General features: G+C 48.2%; 1 protein-coding gene across 3 annotated transcripts in view; it reads left to right on the top strand.

Annotated features, from left to right (window-relative positions):
* The window catches only part of MYO18B (myosin XVIIIB), a 239,968-nt gene that overhangs the window by 35,536 nt on the left and 182,886 nt on the right, over window positions 1–21,546 (top strand). For all 3 annotated transcript variants that reach the window (XM_016124218.2, XM_036221665.1, XM_036221666.1), the window contains one exon: window positions 7,313–7,457. In XM_016124218.2, the coding sequence (XP_015979704.2) occupies window positions 7,313–7,457 (145 nt within the window). The remainder of the gene's footprint in view (window positions 1–7,312; window positions 7,458–21,546) is intronic.

Genomic DNA, 21,546 nt, shown 5'->3' with positions numbered 1-21,546 from the left:
ACAGGTCAGTAGGATTGGGTGGGGAAGGAAGAGGGGAGAAGAATTATAAAAGGGAACTTTTGGAATATGAGATATGCCCATTGCCTTTATTGGGGCGATAGTTTCACAGGTGCATATGAAAAAGCTTATCAGATTGTACAGTTTAAAGATGGGCTGTTTATCCTTTGATAATTATGCCTCCGTAAAGCTGTTACACGCACACTCTGCTGGGTACTGTCCACAGAGCTGCTGATTCAGTAGGTCTGGAGTGAGGCCCGAATTTGTGCACTTCTCACAAATTCTCAGGTGCTACTGATGCTGCTGGTCCAGGGACCTGCCTTCTAAAACCACTGCAGTAGTCTATTTCTATAGCGGGTGGAGTGCAAGGAAGTAAGGTGATGCGGCTCCCTCATCTTTAAATTCTGGGAGCGAATCTACTCTTCTCCTTTCTGAGGCCCCTCGCATTTGGGCGTGGGGGATCTGCAGTGTGTTCTTTCATACTCTTTCTCCCCATGATCGGGTAGGGAGGGTGGTGTTAGGAGACCAGACCTTGATCTCTATGAAAAGGACGAGAGGCTATCCCAGCACTGGGTTTTCTCCTTCATTTAATAAGTTTTGGCCAAGTGTATCCATTTGAATCAGCAAGAGGGTTGTTGTTTGTTTCCCTGTTGTTTTTGAGGAGTAAAGGGCCCAAGCCTGGCCCTGTGAGCTCTCCCCAGCCCGACCTGTTTGTTCACAGTCTATGTACAGGAACAGGTCACAGCGCGATCATGTCAAGAAGGCGTTTGAAGTGGTTTTCCTTTTTTCCCCCTGTATTTCTGGGGGGTGTTTTTTTAGACCAATTGATTTGCAGGAACCGGTAGGGTGTTCCTTTGTTCTTGCTCTGCTACCTGGCAGGGATCAAGAGAGTGTTTTCTCTGTTTCCTAAGAACAAAAATAAAGTCTGAAAGCTCGATGGTCTTTGACACAAGTCTGAGCTAGTTTTCTGGGACTGAGCAGTCCAGGGACAGTCTCAGGGAATCTGGCGGTCAGGAAATGACCCCCAAGAATGGCAGTGGCCAAGCACAATCCTCCAAAGTGGCCAGATTCAGCAAATAAAAATACGGGGTTACCAGAGCTTACTTTTCTTAGACCTGATCTAACATATAGCATGGAGACTATAGTTAATAATACTATGTTTATTATCTACTTGACGTTTCCTGGGAGAGTAGATCTTAAGTGTTCTCACCACACACACACATAAATGGTAACTACGAGGTGATGGATGGATGAATTAACTACATCGTGATAATTATTTCACAACGTATATGTATAGCAAATCATCATATTGTACACCTAAAACTATACAATTATCTTTGTCAATTATAACTCAATAAAGCTGGAAAATATACAGATGCCCAGTTAAATTTGAATTTCAGAAAAACATTGAATAATTTTTTTAGTATAAGTATATTCCAAATATCGCATGGGTAGGCCTGGAGGGTTTCAGTTGTATCAGAGAAGACTGCCTGGAGGAGGTGAACATTAGCTGGTTTTGGACTGAGAGTGAAGGGAGTCAGGTGCAGTGAGGCCAACATTCCTCCTACACCAAATATTATAGAGGGATATACTTATACTAAAAATTTATCCATTGTTTATCTGAAATTTAAATTTAACTAGATGTCCTGCATTTTTCTGACAATTCTATAGCTCATATTCATACCTGGTTAAGAAATGGGTTCTTGAGTCTGACATACCCAGGTTCAAACCCCAGCACCAGCACTTAAGCTGGGTGGCCTTAAGCAAAGTGACTTCACTACCCTGAGCCTCAGTTTCCTCATTTGTAAAACTGGGATGGTTATAGTCCCCCCCCCCTGCTCCCAGTTAAATGAGATAGAACCCATTAGCTACTTGAAAGTGCCTGGAATTCAACCAATGTCACAGTTGGTTATTACTGTTATTATTCAGTGTTATCCTGGATGGCAGTATTGGACAAGCTGGACGGGGCAGGTCCCCAGTGGCCCATGAGACCCCTGATCCACACTCCTGGGCAGTACATGCCATGCTTTTTTTTTTTTCTTACTGGCTTTATCTCTTCTCTCCTCTAGTTTATATTTTAATGAAACATTTATTTTTAAAAGTCTAAATTAATGCATACTTGCTGTAGAAAAATCAGACAATATAAGCAGACAAAAAAATCAAAACACTCACACAACCAAAAATCAGGCACCAGTAACCTCACCATCCAGAGACATCCATCAGCAACATTTCGCAGATCTTCTCTCAGCATTTTTTTCTATGAATATTTTATGCAGCCTATAACAAACTGTATGTCATGAAAACTTTCACGAACAATATTTTTAATGACCAGACATTCATGGTGGAGTCATGTCATTTCCCTAATGTTATCCATTTTCGAAAGGTTCTAAACCTTTTCTGTAGTTCTGAGTGATGAGGCGGTAACTATCGTGTATCATTCTTTAGGCCTCAGCGCCTGCATTAGCGCCTTCTACTTTCCAGCCCTCTGTCCAAGGAGACTTGTCCTGTTATGATCTTTTTTTTATGACTTCCTCGGTGACAGTCTCTCATCCCAGATCACACTGTTTTCTTACGGTCCTTCTCCCCTCAGCCCTACGTTCCATGAGGAGGGGGCTGGTCTTCCATGTCCTATTTACTGCTTTAGATGCAAGGCCTAGCACTGAGCCAGGCACACACTGAGTGTCTTGTAGAGTGAACAAATGAATGAGCATGCCCCACGCACCATGACTTGGCTAAAATCCTAGGGCTTTGGAGATCTTGTGCTTTCTTTGGATCCACCGCTTGTGTCCTGGGAGCTGGGATTGTTGCTGGAAATGGCAGAGGACCTAGGGGGGCGGGGAGATTAGAGGGTTTGGGGCTTTCATCCCTCAGCCAGCCTGGCCACCTGGGGTCCTCGAACCTGGGATTAGAGCACCGTGGGCCTGGCTCAGAGGGTGGACACATTCTACAGCATCAGTGGTTCTTGTTTAGGGACACTAACTGGCAGCACATGGACATTCACTCATCAGTGGATATTTATTGAACTTATTAGATCCTAGGCACCCGCACAGAGAGATAACTGAGCTGGGTCTGTAGCCAAAAGACTCACATTTCGGAAGCATGTGGGGGCTGCCACAGCCACATCAGTATATCATTCCAAGCTGGGGTGATAGTTGCCGGAATAGTTGTGTGTGCAGGCTGAGGGGAGGTTGACAGGGATAGAGGCATATCAGGAAACGCTGCCTGGAGGAGGCGACAGCAAATTGGTCCTGGATTGAAAGTGAAGTTAGGTGCAGTGAGGCCAGCATCCCTGCCACACCAAGCACTTGATGCTGAGGTAAAGGTAGGGGGATAGCAAAGAGCGCAGTGTGGCTGCAGAGCAGAGGATGAAGGTGAGCGGTGTGGGGCAGTGAGCTGGAGCAGGGGCCCGGGGCGAAGCCCTGGGGCCTCTGGGGGTGGGGGGCAGGACCTCAGTGGCCACCTCCGCTTTCCGGCTGCCAGTTCTACCTCCTGGCCCCTGCAGTGCCTGTCACATTCCAGCTTTTAAATGAAACTTATTTGAGATATGCCAGGGCACTAGGACACATTCAAAATCACAAAGCTTTCATATTATTTTCTTCTTCTCTATAATTTATTTTTATGCAACCTAGCCTGATGTTTTTTTTTTAAAGTGCCCAGCAGCAGTGGTAATAATAATAATAATCCTCACCTCTCGGCAGTTTGCTTCTGGCTGTCACATTCCAAGTTTTGGCCTGGGGCACATTTGTTTTTTTTTGGATGTAGGTGTCAACAGCTGAGGAATGGTCCTTTCAGGATTATGAGCACATCTGTTCTGCAGGAGGAGTAACCAGACTCTGAGAAGAAAAGTTATTTGCCCAAGGGCACACAGCTTTTGAGTGGCAGGTCAGGACTGGAATCCAGGTTGGCTTGACTCAAAATTTGACACTCTTGACACTCTTGTTTGTCCCACTCAGTCCTGTGTCGTGGCTGAAGATCATGTGCTCTGGGATCCGACCAACTGTGCACCCTTGGGTCACTTATCTTCTCTCAGCCTCAGTTTTCCACCTGTGGAATGGGTAGAGCATCACCCAACTTCTCGGTCTGCTCCTAGGATCAGGGGCCCAGTAGAATATTTGGCATTTAGAGACTCTGCCCCTCCCCAACCTGGTGGCTTTGGACAAATACCTAACCCTCTCTGAGCCTGTTTCCTCCTCTGTCAATTGGAGAGACCCACACCCGCGTTACAGGGTAAGCACCTACTACAGCATAGTAGGTGCTCAATTAACACTTTCTTGCCTCCCTCCTTCAGTTTATTCCCAGTGCCCAGAGAGGATGTGGATTGGTCAGTGTTGAGTGTGGGGGAGAGTCACTTGTTAACGCGGAGCTCCCGGCTCTGGAGGACATCTGTCCTGCCTTCCTCACAGTCCCGTAAGGTTCACTCAGTTGTGCGGCCACCAGTGTTTCTTTGGCATATGAATCAAATCAGTGATCAGCATTTTCTTCCTAGAGCCGGCTCCAGGTCCAGGGGGCAGAGGGTTAGGAATCCCCTGGGCTGGTTGGTTGTGATGACACAGGAGAGCCCACATGTCCCTGGAGGAAGGGGGTTGGTACCCTGGGGAGAGGGTACCCATGTGCCAGTTTCCTCTGCCAGGGAGGCCTCCAATAACCTTGCGCTCCATCCGAGAACAGGTCCAAGCTACAAATTGTGGCCACCCCCTGCTATTTGCTCTGCACACCTATCCTCAGGGTCCTTGGCACCCAACGCACCATGTCCCCCTGTCCTGTGCCCTTCAGCTTGGGAACTCTTCCTGCACCACTTTGACTTGCTTATTCTATTTGCTTCATTCACTACTTCTTCCGGGAAGCCTCTGGCTTTCCCAGTCAGCTCCTTGCCCCTCCCCAGAGTCCAGCACTCGCTCTGTGCTGTCATTGTCTGTTTGTACGTGGGTTTCTACATTGGACTGGGAGCCATGAGAGGAGGACAGGGCAACCACATCCCAGATCAAGATCTAGAACATTCCTCATTCAGACGAAGGCTCCCCCGAGTCCCAACAGGGGTGTCCTTACCGCCCCAGAGTCGTCATCCTGACTTCTCTTACCAAAGGTTGGTTTTGTCCATAATTAAATCCCACACTGATGGACTCACGTAGTGTGTAGTCTTTTGTATTAGGTCTGTGGGATTCATACATGTGGCCGCATATCTATCAGTGGCTTGTTCTTTTTCATTGCTGGGTAGTACTCCATACTGCGCCTTGGCTATATCGTCTTTTGTTTATCCATTCTCCTGTGGATAGACATTTGGACTCCGAGCTGACTTACTCCACTAATTTGACTGATTTCTATTTTTACGATTTTGATGAAAGGAGTGGCTTTTATCGGGGCGTTATGCAGAGGCGTTTGTCCCTTTAGACGTTTAAGGAACTGAAAACATCCTTCTGATCCTAATCGTTTTGGGTCAGAAGCGTTTCTCCCTCAATGCCTTCTGTTGCAGCAGCGCCTTGGGGAGGCGGGGAGGGAGGAAAAAAGAAGCAGGTAAAAAGCTCTAGCGGAAGTTTTCTCGTTCTTCTCTTCACACGCGCTAAATGGTGGATGATGGCGTCCGCCTGTAATTTAAAGTCAAATGCTCAGAGCCGACGGCGGGAGCCGCAATCAACGTGCCGCCACTGTCCTTTTCGTGTCCTTTCTCTGCTACTTTGAAATCTCATAAATAACCATGTTGGTAAGTTGCCTCCCTTCCCTCCGTTTGCTCCAGTGGAGCAGCTGCGGTTGCTAGGTTGAGCTCCTGGTTGCTAGGGATTTTGTGGTCCTGTGGTGGCCCAGGAATATGATGGATCAGTGGAACATGCTTTTGCTATTAATTGAAATGTTTCCACAGCGAACCTCAATGTCACTGCATGCTTCGAGGTTGTCCCGATTGGTCAGTGATCCTTGCAGGGTTCTTTCCCAGTTAGAAGAAGTGGCTTGAATGGAGGGGACAAGTGGCCTGCATTGGGAGTCAGGAAAACCCAAATCTAGCTCTGTGTCTGATATTAATTTGCTGTGTGACCTTGGGTAAGCATCATCCTCTCTCTGAGCACCAGACTCTACAAAATTTAAGGACCTGCCAACTTTAACAGCTTACAGGTTATCACCCAAGCTCTGTCAGGAGTCCAAGTGCAAATCAGTCCCTCATTATCTGCTGGTGGATTATTGACAAAAGGATTCTCGTCCCCAGCTCACTTCTCAACCCAGCAGGCTTCTGGGCTGAGTCTCCTTGGCCAGATGGTGTGTATACAGGAGTTTCAGACTAATTTTAATATTCAATCAAACATAATTGGAATCATAAATCTAAAAAAGAAAAACAACACCTTAGAACCCATAAACATCTGATCATGTCATTTTCTCTTTTCTCCTGCTTAAAAATCTTTGGCAGTTTCCTTTTGCTTGCCCTGGGGGTGGCAAACTGGTTCCCTTGCAGTTGCGGAGGCAGATCAGTTGGTAGCAGCTGCTAAAGGTGATGTCCTAGAAAAAAATCGGGACTCACCGGCCTGCCGCGGGATCTTGATCGATTCGTGATGTCTGCCGTAGGTCCAGGAATGTAGATGTGGGTGCGTATTTTCCAAGCATGGCTAGAGTTTAAAGCTCATGCCCTTTTGTATTGTCCGAGGTCTTCACGGTTGACACCTGTAAGCTTCTCATGCTTATCCCCTCCCGTTTACTGTGTGTCCCACCAACAAACATACCTGTTCCCATTCAGTTGATCACTTGTCTCCAAAGATCTCCTTTGTTCACCTCGTTCCCTCTACTTATCAGGACCTTTATTACATTAAATTGGTCAATTCTGACTGTTTATCTTTCAAACTTCAATCACAATTTTGTTTCATCTTCTATGACATTCTCTTTGATTCTCTTGAGCAGGGTTAGTTAGTCCATTCCTACTTCTGATTTCCTGCAGTTCCCCGCTTATACCCATATCCTACCACGTAGCCTGTTTCACTATTAGTTGGCTTAATAACTCTTTCTGCTTCTACCTTGAGAGGTCCTCGAAGTTCTGGGGTTTGCTCATCTTTGCATTCCCAGAGCCTGGCACAGAGCAGAGCCTCAATAAATCCACTGAATGAACACATGAATGGATAAAAATCGCACTGCCTTCCAAAGCCAGATAGAAATGTTTTTCATCACTTTCCCAGCAGTCTGAGTTCTGTGTGTCAACACTCTTCGGCTTAATTGTTGATAATTTACTGTGGTCATAAAGTGACCACACGTTTCCCCCCAAACTGAGCTTGCTTCATGTTGTGAATTTGCATTTTCCCTGCCGTGATGGCTTTTTCTTCTTCCTTTCTCTCTTCGCTCTCAGCCTGAAGACAAGCAGAGGGCGGCGGCTGCCTTCACCCAGCTCCAAGATGCCATGAAGACGCTAGGCATTTCAGAGAGTGAGCGGCGAGCCATTTGGCGGGTATTGGCAGCCATCTACCACCTTGGCGTGGCAGGAGCCTGCAAAGGTACGTCCTTCCTGTCCAACTCACCTGGGCTGCCGACTGTCTCCACGGGAGGGTTTCTGACAAAACCCATCTCTCAGTGAGGTGGGACATGGTCAATGTTATCTTCTGTGTGTCTGAGACTCCTCTTGGGAGCCCGCCAGACCAGTGTGGTGTGAGGGAAACAGGGCTGGGCTTTTCAAGCAAACCTTTTAGACCAGTGCTGTCCAATGGAACTTTCTGTGATGATGGCCGTGCTCTCTACCTACGCTGTCCAGTACAATAGGTACTACCTGCATGTGGCTATCGAATACTTGAAAGATAGCTAGGGTGACTGAGGAATTGAATTTTAATTGTATTAAAGTTTAATTAACATAAATTTAAATAGCCATCTATAGCCAGTGGCTACTGTAACTGAGTCAAGGAACTCTAAAACTTGTGAGAGAAGGCTGTGTCCGTGCAGTAAAGGTGATGTGCTTCTATCAAGACATCTTGGAGACCCTTCCCACCATATACTAAAGCTGACCCTGCTAACCTTCTCCTCCTGAGTCCGCTCCCCTCCTTAATTGTCTGTTTGCTGATTGTCTCTATTTCAACTTGATCTCCCAGGCTCTGATCAACCTTCCTGCTTTCACCCTTCCCTACCTAATTATTTACCTTGCCCTCTAGATACTCCTTGTGATAGCATTTGTGTTCTGGCTTCTCTATTTGTACTATTATTTTAAATTAGGTGTTGGCCATTTTATTTATTTATTTATTTAGTTTTGCTTGGACTGGTGCAGTAGCCTCGTTACTGATGCCTTCACTCTTCTCTCTGTCCACCTTCACTGTGACCATTGGGCTTCTTTCTAAAACATAAATGTATTGTGCCATTCCATTCCCCTGCTTAGAATCCTCCTGAGGCTCTCCTTTGCTAAATCAAGTAAAATTCCTCGGCTTGGCATTCAAGGCTTCTCACTTCCCTAATCCAATCTCTTCTGCTATTTCTTTTGGCACTGGGAAAGGTCCTGGGGAGACAGTTGGGATCAAGAGCTATGTGATTCCTGCCTTCATAGGGCTTATGGTACTTTGTATTGTGGGCTAAGTCGTCTGCTACCTGCTATTTTATAGCTCACAAACTAAGAATAGGTTTTACATTTTAATTAGATGAAAAAATGTATATATAAGATAATATTTGGAGACGTGAAAATTAAATGGTATTCAAATTATATGGCATTCAAATTAAAGATGGGAACCCTCCTTGTGAGTCTTTCATCTCATTTGGAGAGATGAGACTTCTAAACTTGAAACCATCAGCCAGTTTCGTCAGCTGACTGAGACTCGGGTTGTAATTGCACAATTCAAACCAGGAAAGCTATGAAGGTTCAGAGTTGGGCGTAGACATCTGTAGGTTGGGTGTGTGTGGAAGGAAGCAAACCAATTTTACAGAATGGAGAACTGAGGCGTGGAAGGTGTAGGTGTGGTAAACTTCAGTGTGTGGGTTCTGGAGAGAGGTAGATTTGAGTTCAAACCCAAAACTTGACTGGGTTTTAGTGGTCTGCTCTTTCAGTGGGCTAAGAATGGGGTTGATGTGAGGGTTAAATAGCCAAAAGGAGAGGAAGCTGAACTAGGCTGGGTTTTCTCAGAGCAGATCCTGAGACAAGAGACTTGGGTGCACGTATCTTTTTCTAGGGGGGAGAAGATCCCGGGAGACATGAGTGGGGGAAGGAGACAGGGAAGGGAAAGCGGTGATACCGCATGCCTCTATGAGCAGGCTGCCTCCATGCAGCTGCGGCTCCGTCCCTTTGGGGCCCTCTGGGGGACTCTGAAGGACATACCAGAGAGGGGAAGAAGCTGGGATACTTATCCATCACCTCCTGCTTCTCCCTGGTTGTAAGTGGCTCCTGGAGGGTGTTACCTTCTGCATCCTCTGGCCTGCTCTATGCATGACCCGAGCATAATCGTATAGCCAGAGAAACCAGAGAGTGACAGGCAAGGGACACGTGGAGTGGCACCTATGAACCTATGAAATGGCCTGGGCAAGGAGTGGTGCACAGGTCACCAACAGCATCTAGCTCAAGGCAATCCTTCAGTAGAAGGCAGCTCTACTGTTGCGTTGTTGAGCCTGGTTTAGGTGACTCTCCCAGGAGGCCCAGCCACTTTCCTCTCAGTTGCGCTCAGTTCAAATAGACTTGCCCTATCCAAGCTCTCTGTAAGGTTTAGAAGGAGAGAGTCTTGCAGACAGGTGGGACCTGCCTTTCGATTTCCATTGTCCTACTTGAAACCTCTCTGCCTCCAATGTGACCAAACAGAGCCTCCCCCCCCCCCCCCCGCCGCCCCCGCTCCCGCTCTGGTTTATTGATGTCTTCATCATCAGAGAAGTTCCATATCTGAGCTCCTTCTCCTGGGGCACATGAGACATCCCTTCTGATGCAAACTCAGGGACCTGACCCGTACCTGTAGCTGCCTAAAATGATAAAGGAACTCACATTTATAAATATTTTATAAATATTTTATTAATACATGATTATAGCAGTAATTTTCCCAGCCTTCCCCTACCCAAGTGTATAAATTATTTTAAGAGGAGCTGCCGTCAGTCTGCCTGGGAGGCCTGCCTGATGATTTACTTGCTATATATTCTGCTTTGGAAGATTTCATAATAGGTTGCGCTAAAATCAGCTATTAAGAATTTCAAAGTCGTATATAAATGTCTTTGCTGTGTGTCATAACAGATCATTTTGAAATATATTAAGAATCATTTCCATTAATCAGGATTTTTTTTTTCATTAAAATGATCCTCTCCTCCCAGCATGCCTCGTTTCCTAAACTTATTTTGAGAGCCCTGATCCTATTTTTAAAAGCCAGTATCAGTTCCTGTGGGGAGATTTTGGCCCTTATAATTGGACTCAGGGTTTTTTCACTGTTACAGTAATAACAACAACAATAACTACTAATATTGGGTTAGCTTTTTATGGTTTCAAAGGCACTTTTACTTCTACTCTTCCTTTTGATCTGATTAGATTCATGCAATAACCTGGTGAGGAAGAATAGTGCTGTGGGTAGGAGTCAGGCCCTGGCCTTCCGGGTGTGATTCCTGGCTTGGCCCCTCTGAATCTCAGTTTTCTCCTCTATAAAACGGGGCTAATGATGGTGTCCACTTTGCAGGCTGGTGAGGATTAAATGAGTCAAGGCCAAAACACGTGGAACACAGGACTTGGCTCATGGGGGGAGCACTTTGTGTTCACTTTCATCATCTCAGTTATATAGATTAGAAAACAGAGGCTCAGAGAAGGTGTGTGATTTACCTGACATCACACAGCGGGTATGTTTCAGGGCGAGGTTTGGAACCCTGGCCAGTCTCCCTGCAAAGACTGCTCTGCTGCACTAGACTTCACAGTGGGCCATTCACATCACGCCCCACTGAAGAATTGACTTGTTTTCCAGAGCTCAGTGCTTAGTGTTTGCAGACATGGTGATGTGCCTGTACGGCCTTAGGGACAGGGAAGGGTGAGAACTGTTATGATGCCCATTTTACAAATAAGGAAACTGAAGCCTGCCAGAGAATTTTGCCCACACCCACCATGACAAACAACTAAACGCAGAGGTGGGATTGGGACCCAGGTCTGCCTGTGCTTCGAGCCTAGCCTCCGGGAGCTTCTGTCCCCTAAGCCCCATGAGCTGCTGCTTCTGCCTTCACGGGCTCCAAGAGAACTTTGTTACGGGGAGCACTGAACCGTTTTTACTCACAGCACTTCTGACACCGAATGCGCGGGGTTTTTTCCGCACACCGACCAATTCTCTGATCCTCCAGGCACCAGCTGGGTGTCCTATTATTTAAGTGGATTCTGATACTACCAGGAGTTAGTGCAGACCCCACAGGTTAAGGGCTCTGTCCCACGAGACTGCCCCCACTTCAGATGCTAGTCACAAGTCCTGGGCCACCCATACTCCTGACCAACCTGCTGTAAAGTTGGGATGTTCCCATAACCTACTCCTCAGGTTTACTAATTTGCTAGAATGACTCACAAAACTCAGGAGAGTGTTTTACTTACTATTACCAGTTTATTATAAAGGATATAGCCAAGTAGAGGAGAGGCACAGGGTGTAAGTAGGGGGAAGGGGCAGAGCTTCCATGCCCTCTCGGGGCAAGCCACCCCCCTGGCACCTTGATGTGTTCACCAACCCGGAATTTCTCCAAACTTCAGCATTTAGGGTTATTTATGGAGGTTTAATTCCATAGACACAATTGATTAAACCATTGGCTATTGTTGATTACTTCAACCTCCAGCCCCTCCCCTGAAAGTTCCAACCCACTAATCATGCCTTGGTCTTTCTGGCCACCAGATCCTGTCCTAAAGTTGTCTCAGGTCCCCTAGACATCCATTATCTCATCAGCATACAGAAGACACTCCTATCACTTTGGAGATTCCAAGGGTTTTAGGAGTTGTGTGCCAGGAACCAGGACAAAGACCAAAATATCTTTATCACAGGTGCCAAGCCCTGTGCAGCAGCTCCTAGACCCAGCTGGCTGGTGGCTATCACCCAGCTAACTCTTGAGATATAAAACATTGATCCCTAGCATCTTAGGTCAACCTGAAGGGAAACAAGGCAGGAAGGATGCAATGGAGGCCGCTGACCCAGAGGGGATTTTTCCTTTCCAGGTAGTCTTCTTTCCCCAACGATGGGAGCTATCACTCCCTCCTCTTCCAAAAACTTTCTTCCCTCTTTTTCTGCTTTAAAAGGGCAACAGAACTTCTTTGCCCCAATAAGAGCCACTGAGCACATGTAGGTCCCAGGCTGATGGGGGCCCAGGCCCTCAGGTCACCTAGCACACTCATGGTCCCTGCTCAGTTTGGCTTCAGCCCGTGGAGCCTTTAGCATCGATGTCACACACAGCTTCGGCACGACTCCTTGGGGCCCCTCGGAGCCTCCTCCTTTGGGAGTCATATTCCATTCCTCCTGAAGTCCCAGCAGGCCCTTGCTGACTCCTGAGTTCCTGCAGGGCTCTCCCACCATGGCCTTCCTCCCCCTGATCCACCTCGTACCCTAGGGCATGATGTCCCTTATCCCAGGAGGCTTCCAGCCCCATCCCTCTGGGCAGCTTGCTGGCTGCCTGTGGGGATGTTGGATAGCCCTGAAATCAGCAGTGCCCTGGGCAGCCCAGAAGTCGGCGGGAGGCCTCCCCTCTGGATGTGGCAGGAAAGAATGTGAGCGTTTCAGAGTCAGCCAGTCCTGGGTTCAGATCTCAGCTTGGCCTTTTATTAGCTGTTTGTGACTTCAGCCAAGTTTCAGAACTCCCCTGAGCCTCATCTGTACGAGGGAGAAAGGGCAGCTGGAGCTGTCTGAGGCTCACCGAAGGTTACAGATGCTAATAACACTGCAACTCCTGGCTGCCTCCCATGGACAGACCAGGCGGCGCCAGGCTGAGCTGTTCTTTATAAAGAGCCTTGATTGAAGAGGTCGGCCACAGCCGGCCTTCAGATCTCAGGAAATGTGTTCTTACGTGGCAGAAGGGCCTCGTCCCTCCCTCCCCGCTCTGCGCTGTGTCTCCACCGCCTTCATATCTCCGGCGTGCTGTCAGGAACAGGTCCCTTGGGAAGGCAGTGGGAAGGGGCCCTGGGGGCTGGCTTTGCACGGTAGACAGGAAACCCTGGGTGATTTGACAACATGGCTGGTTTGCTATAAACCAAGGCTCATGGCCCCAGACGATCTCCCAGGAGCCATCAGGCAACTGTTCATGAACCTCAGGTTTTTTTCCTTTGGCAAAAGTGGCCCATGGAACTATTAGTTGGTGACAGATAGCAGCAAATGGATGCTCTCTGGAGCTCACTTGATAAGGAGAGAGTGAGGGAGGAGGGAAAAGCTGGGGCCTTGCAATTGAACAGAACTGGCTTTGAATCCAGGATGCCCCACATCCTGGCTGTGGGATATGACCTGTGCAAGGGTTTTCAGCTCCTTAGACCTCTGCTTCCATGTCTGTGACATGGTAATAACCCCATCTGCCTTCCATAGTAATAACCTCATCAGATAATGGATACACAGCACCTGGCACATAGACGTATTCGGCACGCTGAAATTCACTTGGCAAAGCACTTTTGTTGTCAGTTGTCTCTGTTGGCATTAAAGCTTGCCCCTGAGGTGGGCTGGGTGAGATCATCAGGCCCATTTGGTGGGTGGAGAACCCAAGCCTCTAAGACTGGGGCTGGTGCTCCTATGAGAATCTAATGCCTGATGATCTGAGGTGGAGTTGAGGTGGTGATGCTAGCGCTGGGGAGCGGCTACAAATGCAGATGAAACTTTGCTCGTTAGCCTACCACTCACCTCCTGCTGTGCAGCCCAGTCCCTAACAGGCTACGGACAGGTACCGGTCCACAGCCTGGGAGTTGGTGACCCCTGTTCTAAGAGGCGAGGTGCCTTGTGAAGGGCACACGATGAAAAGTCGGTGCTAATGAAAGCCAGGTTCAGAACTAGAATCCAAGTCTGGACTCTCAATCTGGTGCTCTTTCCACAGCTTAGCACAAGGTGCTGAGGGCCAAGGACAGTGTTGGGTAGTGGTTATGCAGACCTGGACTCAAATTGAAGTGAGGATTTCAACACTCGCCAGCTTTGTGCCTACTTTGGTTATTGTGGTGTGTGTAACAAACCAGCCCCAGCTTCTGTAGCTTAGAGAACAGTGATTTTATTATCTCCTGAGTCTTCCGTGGGCCTGCAGTTTGGAAGGGCTCAGCTGGGCAGTTCTGCATTGGGGTCTCTCACGTGGTTGCAGTCAGGGGGCTGGCTGGTGCTGAAAGTGGAGGGCCTGGAGCAGGCTGGGACTGGCTGGGCCTCTCCCTCTCTTCTTGTGGTCTCAGGTCTCTCCGTGTGGGCCTCCTCATGGCTTGGTGGTTCCAGGCCTCCGAGCGCAAGTTCTCAGCGAGCAGCATGGACCCTGCATCACGTTTTCAGAGCTGGCTTCGGATTTCACACAGCATCACTTCTGCCACATTCTATTGGTTCTAAGGGTGTCATAGCTTCAGAGGGCAAAGGGTCCAGACTTTAGCCCTGGATGGGGGCGCGACAAGGTTCTAGAACCTTGGGATGAAGAGACATTGGTGTGGCCATATTTTGCCTTCAGCTCGTCACTGACACTTTCTGAGGCCTAGTTTTCTAGCTTATAAAATGGGGCTGAAAAGAGTGGTGACTTCCAGGTCTGTCGCGCAGGTGAACTGAGATGCTGGAGGTCAAGGGCTCAGCACAGCACCAGACCCATGGTACGTTCTGGCTGTTGTCGGTTATGATGTTGCCAGGCTCGAAGCGTCCTGCAGCCAGTGCTTCCAGATTCCCTGCTGAGGTGATGAGAGGACATCCCTGGGACGTCTCTGCTTTTATGCTGGTGGCCCCCATTATCCTCCGATATCCCCTAGAGACCCTCCTTACAAAAGAGTAAATCAAAGACGAACCTGGTGCCCTCTTTGCAGCAAGAAACGATTGTTTTTTCTTGAGGCCTCTTGACTGTCTGAGGGTAAAATCGGGTACGACAATTTTCTCAGGTGTGACCTCCGTGAATATAATCTTCTCAGTGGCTCCCTGTTCTCTGCCTCAGCCCAGGGCTAGGGGCACTTGACCTGTGTTCTCTCTTTTAATTCTCACAGCAACTCTGACAGGTAGGTAGATAAGGAATTCCCTTTCTGTGGTTCAGGATGCTGAGACTCAGAGAGGTGTACCATTGCAAAGGTCAACAGCACCATGTGGTGGAGCCAAGGTTGGAATCAACACCTGACTCCCTCCAAAGTCCCCGCCCTTCTCTGCCCAGCTGGCTCACTCCTTGGATATATTCCTCCTCACTTCTAATAGCTCCTTCTCAACTCTGTCTAATTTCCATACGACTTTTAAACCTCTGTGCAATCTCCAATCTCTATTCTTCCATCTGGAAGGTCATCCTACTAAGTGGAACAGAAGCAGGAGAGCTCAGAATCGAAGCTAAAGAAAGGCATGGGTTCTGGGACCAGGCTGACCCATGGTCAATCTGGTTTTCCTATGTGACCTCAGTGACTCTCTTGATCTCTGAGACTCAGTGTCCTCATCTATGAAGTAGGAATAATGATAGTGCCTACTCCCTAGGGTTCTTGTGAGGCTGACATAATTTAATATGAATGTATTACGTAAAGCTCGGTCATTGTTATTACTATTACTCTTATTATTATTAATATTAATAGAAAGTCTGTCCACCCTCCAGGGGAGTTTTCGTTGGTGAAGTGTGAAGCTGTGAGGCTGACTTAGACTGGTCTTTAATCCTCTCCAGTCCTGTAGCTGTGAGAGATGATATATACTTTCCCTAGAAAGCCAAAGACTATTTTCTACTCAGCCTGCTGTCCGTCATCACTTTACAAAAATGACAATAATGTTCAGAATCCAAAATAGCCACAAAAATGAGCAATGGCTGCCTTGATGGCCACGTTGCTTTGCTTTCCTTTTTCTCAGAAGGCTGGCAGGAGGTTTAATTTATTTGTCTATTACTAAATTTGCCAGTCTACTTGCTGCTGACCCCATTCCCTAATATATGATACAGCCAGGCCCATATATAACCCAAGGAGGGACCATGTAATGGGCTGATGAGGGAGACTGCCAAGTGGCCCGGCAACTCCCCGCCTGCCATAATAAAGCTGTCACTTCCCAAATGGATGGGGCTGTAACTTGGGGAGCCCAGAGGGACCTAACGGAAGGAGAGATAATAGCAATAATGACAAGGGCCTAGCCTTCTGCTTTCTGCTGGGGCACCCCAACATTTAGGAACCAGAGGAGTCCATCCAAGGCTAGGGGGGAGCTGGCCAGATGCTCCCCAAGCCATCGACATAAAGCAATGACCATATATTTAAATGACATTTTGTGAAGTGTTTTGTTATTGCTATTGTCTTAAAGCTACTGCATATGCAACACTGCAAAGTTGTCTTCCTTTGAAAAATGGAAACAATATAGAAGAATATGGAACAAACAAAGGTCTCTTCCCACCACCCCCCCGAGTCCGCCCTCAGATTCTTCTGCCCTCAGAGGTGACCATTGTTAAAGTGTAAAGGTGACATTTATTACAGTGGAAATGTCGATATTGCTACATTGCTATTAACTGAAGTCCATAGGTTACCTTAGGGTTCACTCTTGGTGTTGTCCATTCTGCGGTTTTTGACAAATGTGTAATGGCATGTACCCACCATCATGGGATCACACAGCACAGTTTCACTGCCCTGACAGGGTGGGTTCTTTCCTCTCTTAAACTTTTTGATTTGAAGTAACTGTGGACTCGCGGGAAGTCTGAACAACAATGCATAGGGCGCCATGAGCTTTCCCCATGGCGGCATGGTACGCAGCGGCAGTACATAGCGACCCCAGGAAATTGAAATGGGTATATTACCGTGACCTAAACCACGGGCCTTATCTTCGGGCCTTTAAAACAGCAGTTAGCGCCATCTATGCACGTAACAAGCGTGCAGGTTGGTTGGCGGGTTCATGTTTTCACACGATGGGTTCCCACGATCTCCACTGCTGTGCCCTTTGTCTTTTTCATGTCACAGCGTGTCTTTGACCTCTTCTGATGCCGGTTCATAGCAAATGTCCCTAATTCTCTTTAGTGACAGCCGGGGCTTGCCTGGAATGGGGTGGAGCTCCCTCTGTATAACAGTTCTGTCGATCATTCAGGTTGTTTGCTGCTGTTTGGTGTTCTGAACCACGCCACGCCAAGCATTCTTGTATGTGAAAGTTGTGCACATGGGTGAGCATTTTGGAGACATGGTTTCCTGGACGTGGAACTGCTGGGTCAAAGGTTTGACATTTCGATGAATGTGGCCCAATTCATCTTCTTGGGTGTTTACACTGGTTGACTCACTTAACCCTCGTGAGCCTATGGGGTAGGTAATGCTATCGTTACTTCTGTTCATAAGTGGGGAAACCCAGGCTCAGAGAGGTGAAGCCACTAACTCAAGGTCACACAGCTCTAAGGGGCAAAACCTGGACCTTCTGGCTGCCATGTGCTGTGTCGCTGGGTGTCAGAGAAGACTTGGCATTGCAAAATGGATCTGCAGCTTCTACTTTAGGGATACCACCTCTGTCCACTACTCTAAAAATGGGTGCTTTGCCTGTCCTTGATTTTCTTCTTTGTGCTCACGTCTGTTTCTGTAAATGAAGCATGCAGGGCTCAGGGGAGCAAAGAACAGGCCCCATCTGGCAGTTGGCAGTTCCTCACTGCCACACAGTGCTCTGCCTCACTCCTCTCCGACTGAGAGGGGCTTCTCCCTTCCTGTCTCACACCCCTAGCTGCTCCCTGGATGTAATGAGATGAGCTGCACACTTGTCCCAAGGTATTGAGAGCTCAGAGTACACACAGATCCCCTTCATTTTCTCCAAGAGTGCTGTTTAGAGTTGGTATCTGGGCTCCAGCTGGTAGGGACCAGCCTTACTCATTTCTTCAGTCTCTGGGTTAAGGGACATTACAAGTTGTCAAGTCAGGAGGGGCAGGACAGCTGCGGTCTGGGCCTGGATGGCTCCTTGTGCAGAGGACCTCAGATGGCAAGCTCAGCCTCCCAAAGCCTTGACCTAACCGGGGCAGCTCTCTGCGTGATGGCAGAAGCCAGGCAGGGCTTCCCATCTGCCTGGTCCTGGGAACACCCCTGCATGCTGAGAAAGGGCCGTGATTGGCAGGCCTGAGCCCCTTTTTGTGCAAGGTAGGACCAACGCCCAGAGAGGGGAAGGGATTTGCTCAGGGTCACAGTGAGGCTGCAGGGGAGGTGGGACTAGAATTTGTGTCTCTGGACTCCTGGACCATTGCTGCGTTCATTCTGCTCAGCCCCCTCCCTCCTTCCCTGCTTCCCTCCTCATGTTCCTTCCTCATTTCCCCCTTTTCCCTTCTCCACCTTTTTTCCCCTCTCCACTCTCTCCTCTCCTTTCTTGTCTTCTCCTCTATGCCTGTTTGTTGGATGACAGGACCTCTGTTGCCCTGGGACAACAACCTGAATTTTAAAGACAAAATTTCTGTCCGATCAAGGGAGCTAGGCCCAGACAAGTGTACTGATGATGCCGAGAGAAAATGTTAGGCAGGAGACACCCCATATTCAGAATGGTCAGCCCCACCCAAGGGATCTTAGGGCTCAGGACCCTTGAGCTGAATCTCCAAAACTGAGAAGAAATTGGAGAGGATGCTCCAGGCAGAGGAGCCTCAGTGAACAAAGTTATGGAGGCTTGAGCAAGGCCTGGGGCCTCTGTGTTCCCATCTGCAAGGCACCAACCTAAGAGCTCTGGCTCTGGTGTTATGGCATTGAAATGGGGGCTCTGATTGAGAGAGGATCGACTCTCGGCTCTACAACCTGGAGATTTCCTTGATCTGTCCTTGGACCCAGCGCCCCTGTCCCATCCTGGGTCCCAGCCCACCAGCCTGCCTTCCAGTGGCCATAGGCCCGTATTTTCTACCCAGCTGGTGGCTTGGCTCCCTGCCCAGCAGCTGGTGCAGCCCGGCCTATTCTAGGCCACAAGCAAGGATTTATTCTGCGTTTTCTGAGCATATTGAATTCATTCATTAAGCTGGAATGGCTGCTTTGGGATGTAAACAATTATATTTAAAAAATAAAACCCACACACAAAACTCTGAAGTGGCTGATGCCAGAAGGCAGCTCTCTCTAGCAGCCCCGCTCCTCCAGAGGGCGAAGTGGGGTGCTGGAACCCCGAATGGGGGCTACGTTTCAGATGGGCCGAGCCGCTCGCTTGCTGGCTGGCCCTGCAAAATTCTCTCCCTTCTTTTTGGCCTCTGTTTCCCATAAATAATACCCTCAGCTAACATTTATCCAGTGCTGACTGCGTGCCAGGCACTCTCTGAGAGGTCTGGCCGTCTCAGCAATCCCATGGAGTAGGTGCTATTATCCCATTTTGTAGATGAGAAAACTGAGGCTCAGAGAGGGGAAAAAATGTGCCTAACTGGGTGAACCAGATGCTCTCTGAGGTCTCTTTCAGCCTCGATCACCGGAGACTTCATTAACCTTGGAGTTGGAGAGGAGGCAGGGATGGCTCCGTGAGAACTCCAGTGTGAATATCTGGACTCGCCATTCAGAGACAGAGCGTAACGATACTGCTAATAACAATGATGACAGGGATGGTGATAGAATTAACTGTTACTCTTTACCCAGAATCCACTCTCTGCCAGGCAAGATTTAAATGCCTTGCATGAATTATTCCATTTAACCCTCATACCCCTCTGTGTAGGTTATACCCATTTTATGGATGAGTCGGTGGGGGGCTCAGAGAGGTAAAGTAAGTTATCTAAGGTCATGGCGTTGAGAGGGGACAGAGCCCAATTTTGGACTGAGTTCTGTCTTCAAAGCCTGCCTCCCCTCCCCCATCCTTTATGCCACATTGCATGGTCCATGGCATCATCAATGAATGAGGTTAGCAATTGTTCCTTTTCTATGTGGTTGTTGGACGGAGGAGAGTAAGTGCTTAGCACAGAGTCAGGCACATGGTGAGCGTTCAGGAAATACCAGCTATGACTGAGCTTTCCTTGGCCCCAGGAAATAGCTTCGAAATGGGCAGTGTGATAGGTCGAGTGACTTCTGCTCAGCCTTTCTTGGATTGGGACACTTGAGTGTGGAAAGAGCAGTGGGCTGGGAGGCAGCCGGGGCTGAGTTTTGTTCTGGCTTCTGCCTCAATAGTGATGCGGCCTCAGGCAAGTCACTGAGGACTTGCTGCTGGTCTCATCCCCAGGCCTTTGCTCCTATAGTTCCCCTGAGTGACTTGGCCACCTTCTGGCTGATGTCTCCCCGATGACTCTGCTCCTCAGCTCAGGTCACCTGCTCTGGGGGTACTCCCAGGCAGTTTCACATCCGATGTCTTGTTTTATCCTCAAAATGACCCTCTGACAGAGGAGCCACCCCATTTTACAGATACAGAAACTGAGGCTCTGAGAGGCGAGATCAAATTAGTTCAGAAGGGAAAGATAGAAAAGGGAAGACAAAAGGGAAGGGAAAGGGAAAAAAAAGAGAAGAAGGAGGGAAATGAAGGAGGAGAGAAGGAGGAAAATGAGAAGGGAGAGAGGGGAAAAAGGAGGTTCCCTTCTTCTTATAATTTTCCAACGTGCATTAGCATACTCAAGGCTCTGAGAAGTCCTACAAGAAAAATAGCCTATTTTCTAGGTTTAATCTGATGCTGCCCCAACTTATTTGTCTAGCAAGCTGTCTTTTTCCAGAACACCTGCTTGCATTCCTCAGCGCACCGGGAGTATTCTATGCTCTGTCTTTCCAGCTGTTAGGGTGTGGGCAGCAATTCCTCTTGGGTTATGAGCAACTCAGCAGCAATTTATAGACGACTTGTTGGCTAGGCCTTGTAGGGAGCACTGACTGAAAACTGGCAGAGGCCCCGGGGCACATGGCAACTTTCTCTCAGGCCAGGTGGGCGGAACAACATGTCCAGGTTTGTGGGACTGCATGGCACCTGGGGACAGCAGGACCAGGTAGGAGCCATAAGAAGTAGGAAGAGATGTGTGGTTCTGGCCTCTGAAAGGATCACATTTTCCATAGTCCCAACCATGGGACTTGGCTGGATGTCCCTGGGAAGAATTCTGTGTGTGATCATAATTATAAGAGTTGACATTTATTGGGCAGATCCTGTGCCAAGGGATCTGCACATATAACCTTCCTGAGGTTTCAGAGGAACTTCATGGGGGCAGATTCCCATTTTACAGAAGAGGAGACTGAGACTCAAAGAGGTGACTTCCTCAACATCATGTGTCATGCAGCTTTAAACCATGGTCGGGGTGGAATTCAAATGGGCAGTCTGTCTTTGGAGCACTGCCTTTTCTTGTAGCATCGAGAGCCTTTTAGGCTTATCTCCTCCCTGCAGGTGGCCCCCTTCCTCGTAGGCCTCGGAATTGTAAACCTCAGTGTGAGTAAATGTGAACCAGATGCACCAGCGTTATAAATAAGTCACATAATGTTCAGTAATTCAGCAACAGCATGGCTATTGTTGGAAGGAGAAATAACTTGGTTATTAATAAATGCGGGAGGCCACAGTAATTGATAGCAATTGAACTCATGGTGCACAGGAGAAAAACAGTCATGTCGTTCTTTCTCTCTCTCTCTCTCTCTCTCTCTTTTTTTTCTCTCTCTCTCCCTCTCGCTTTGTA

This window comes from Rousettus aegyptiacus, unplaced genomic scaffold, assembly GCF_014176215.1.
Source record: "Rousettus aegyptiacus isolate mRouAeg1 unplaced genomic scaffold, mRouAeg1.p scaffold_m13_p_5, whole genome shotgun sequence".
Classification (NCBI taxonomy): domain Eukaryota; kingdom Metazoa; phylum Chordata; class Mammalia; order Chiroptera; family Pteropodidae; genus Rousettus; species Rousettus aegyptiacus.
Note: the sequence above shows the minus strand (reverse complement) of the source record. Positions and strands in the feature narration are given on the sequence as shown.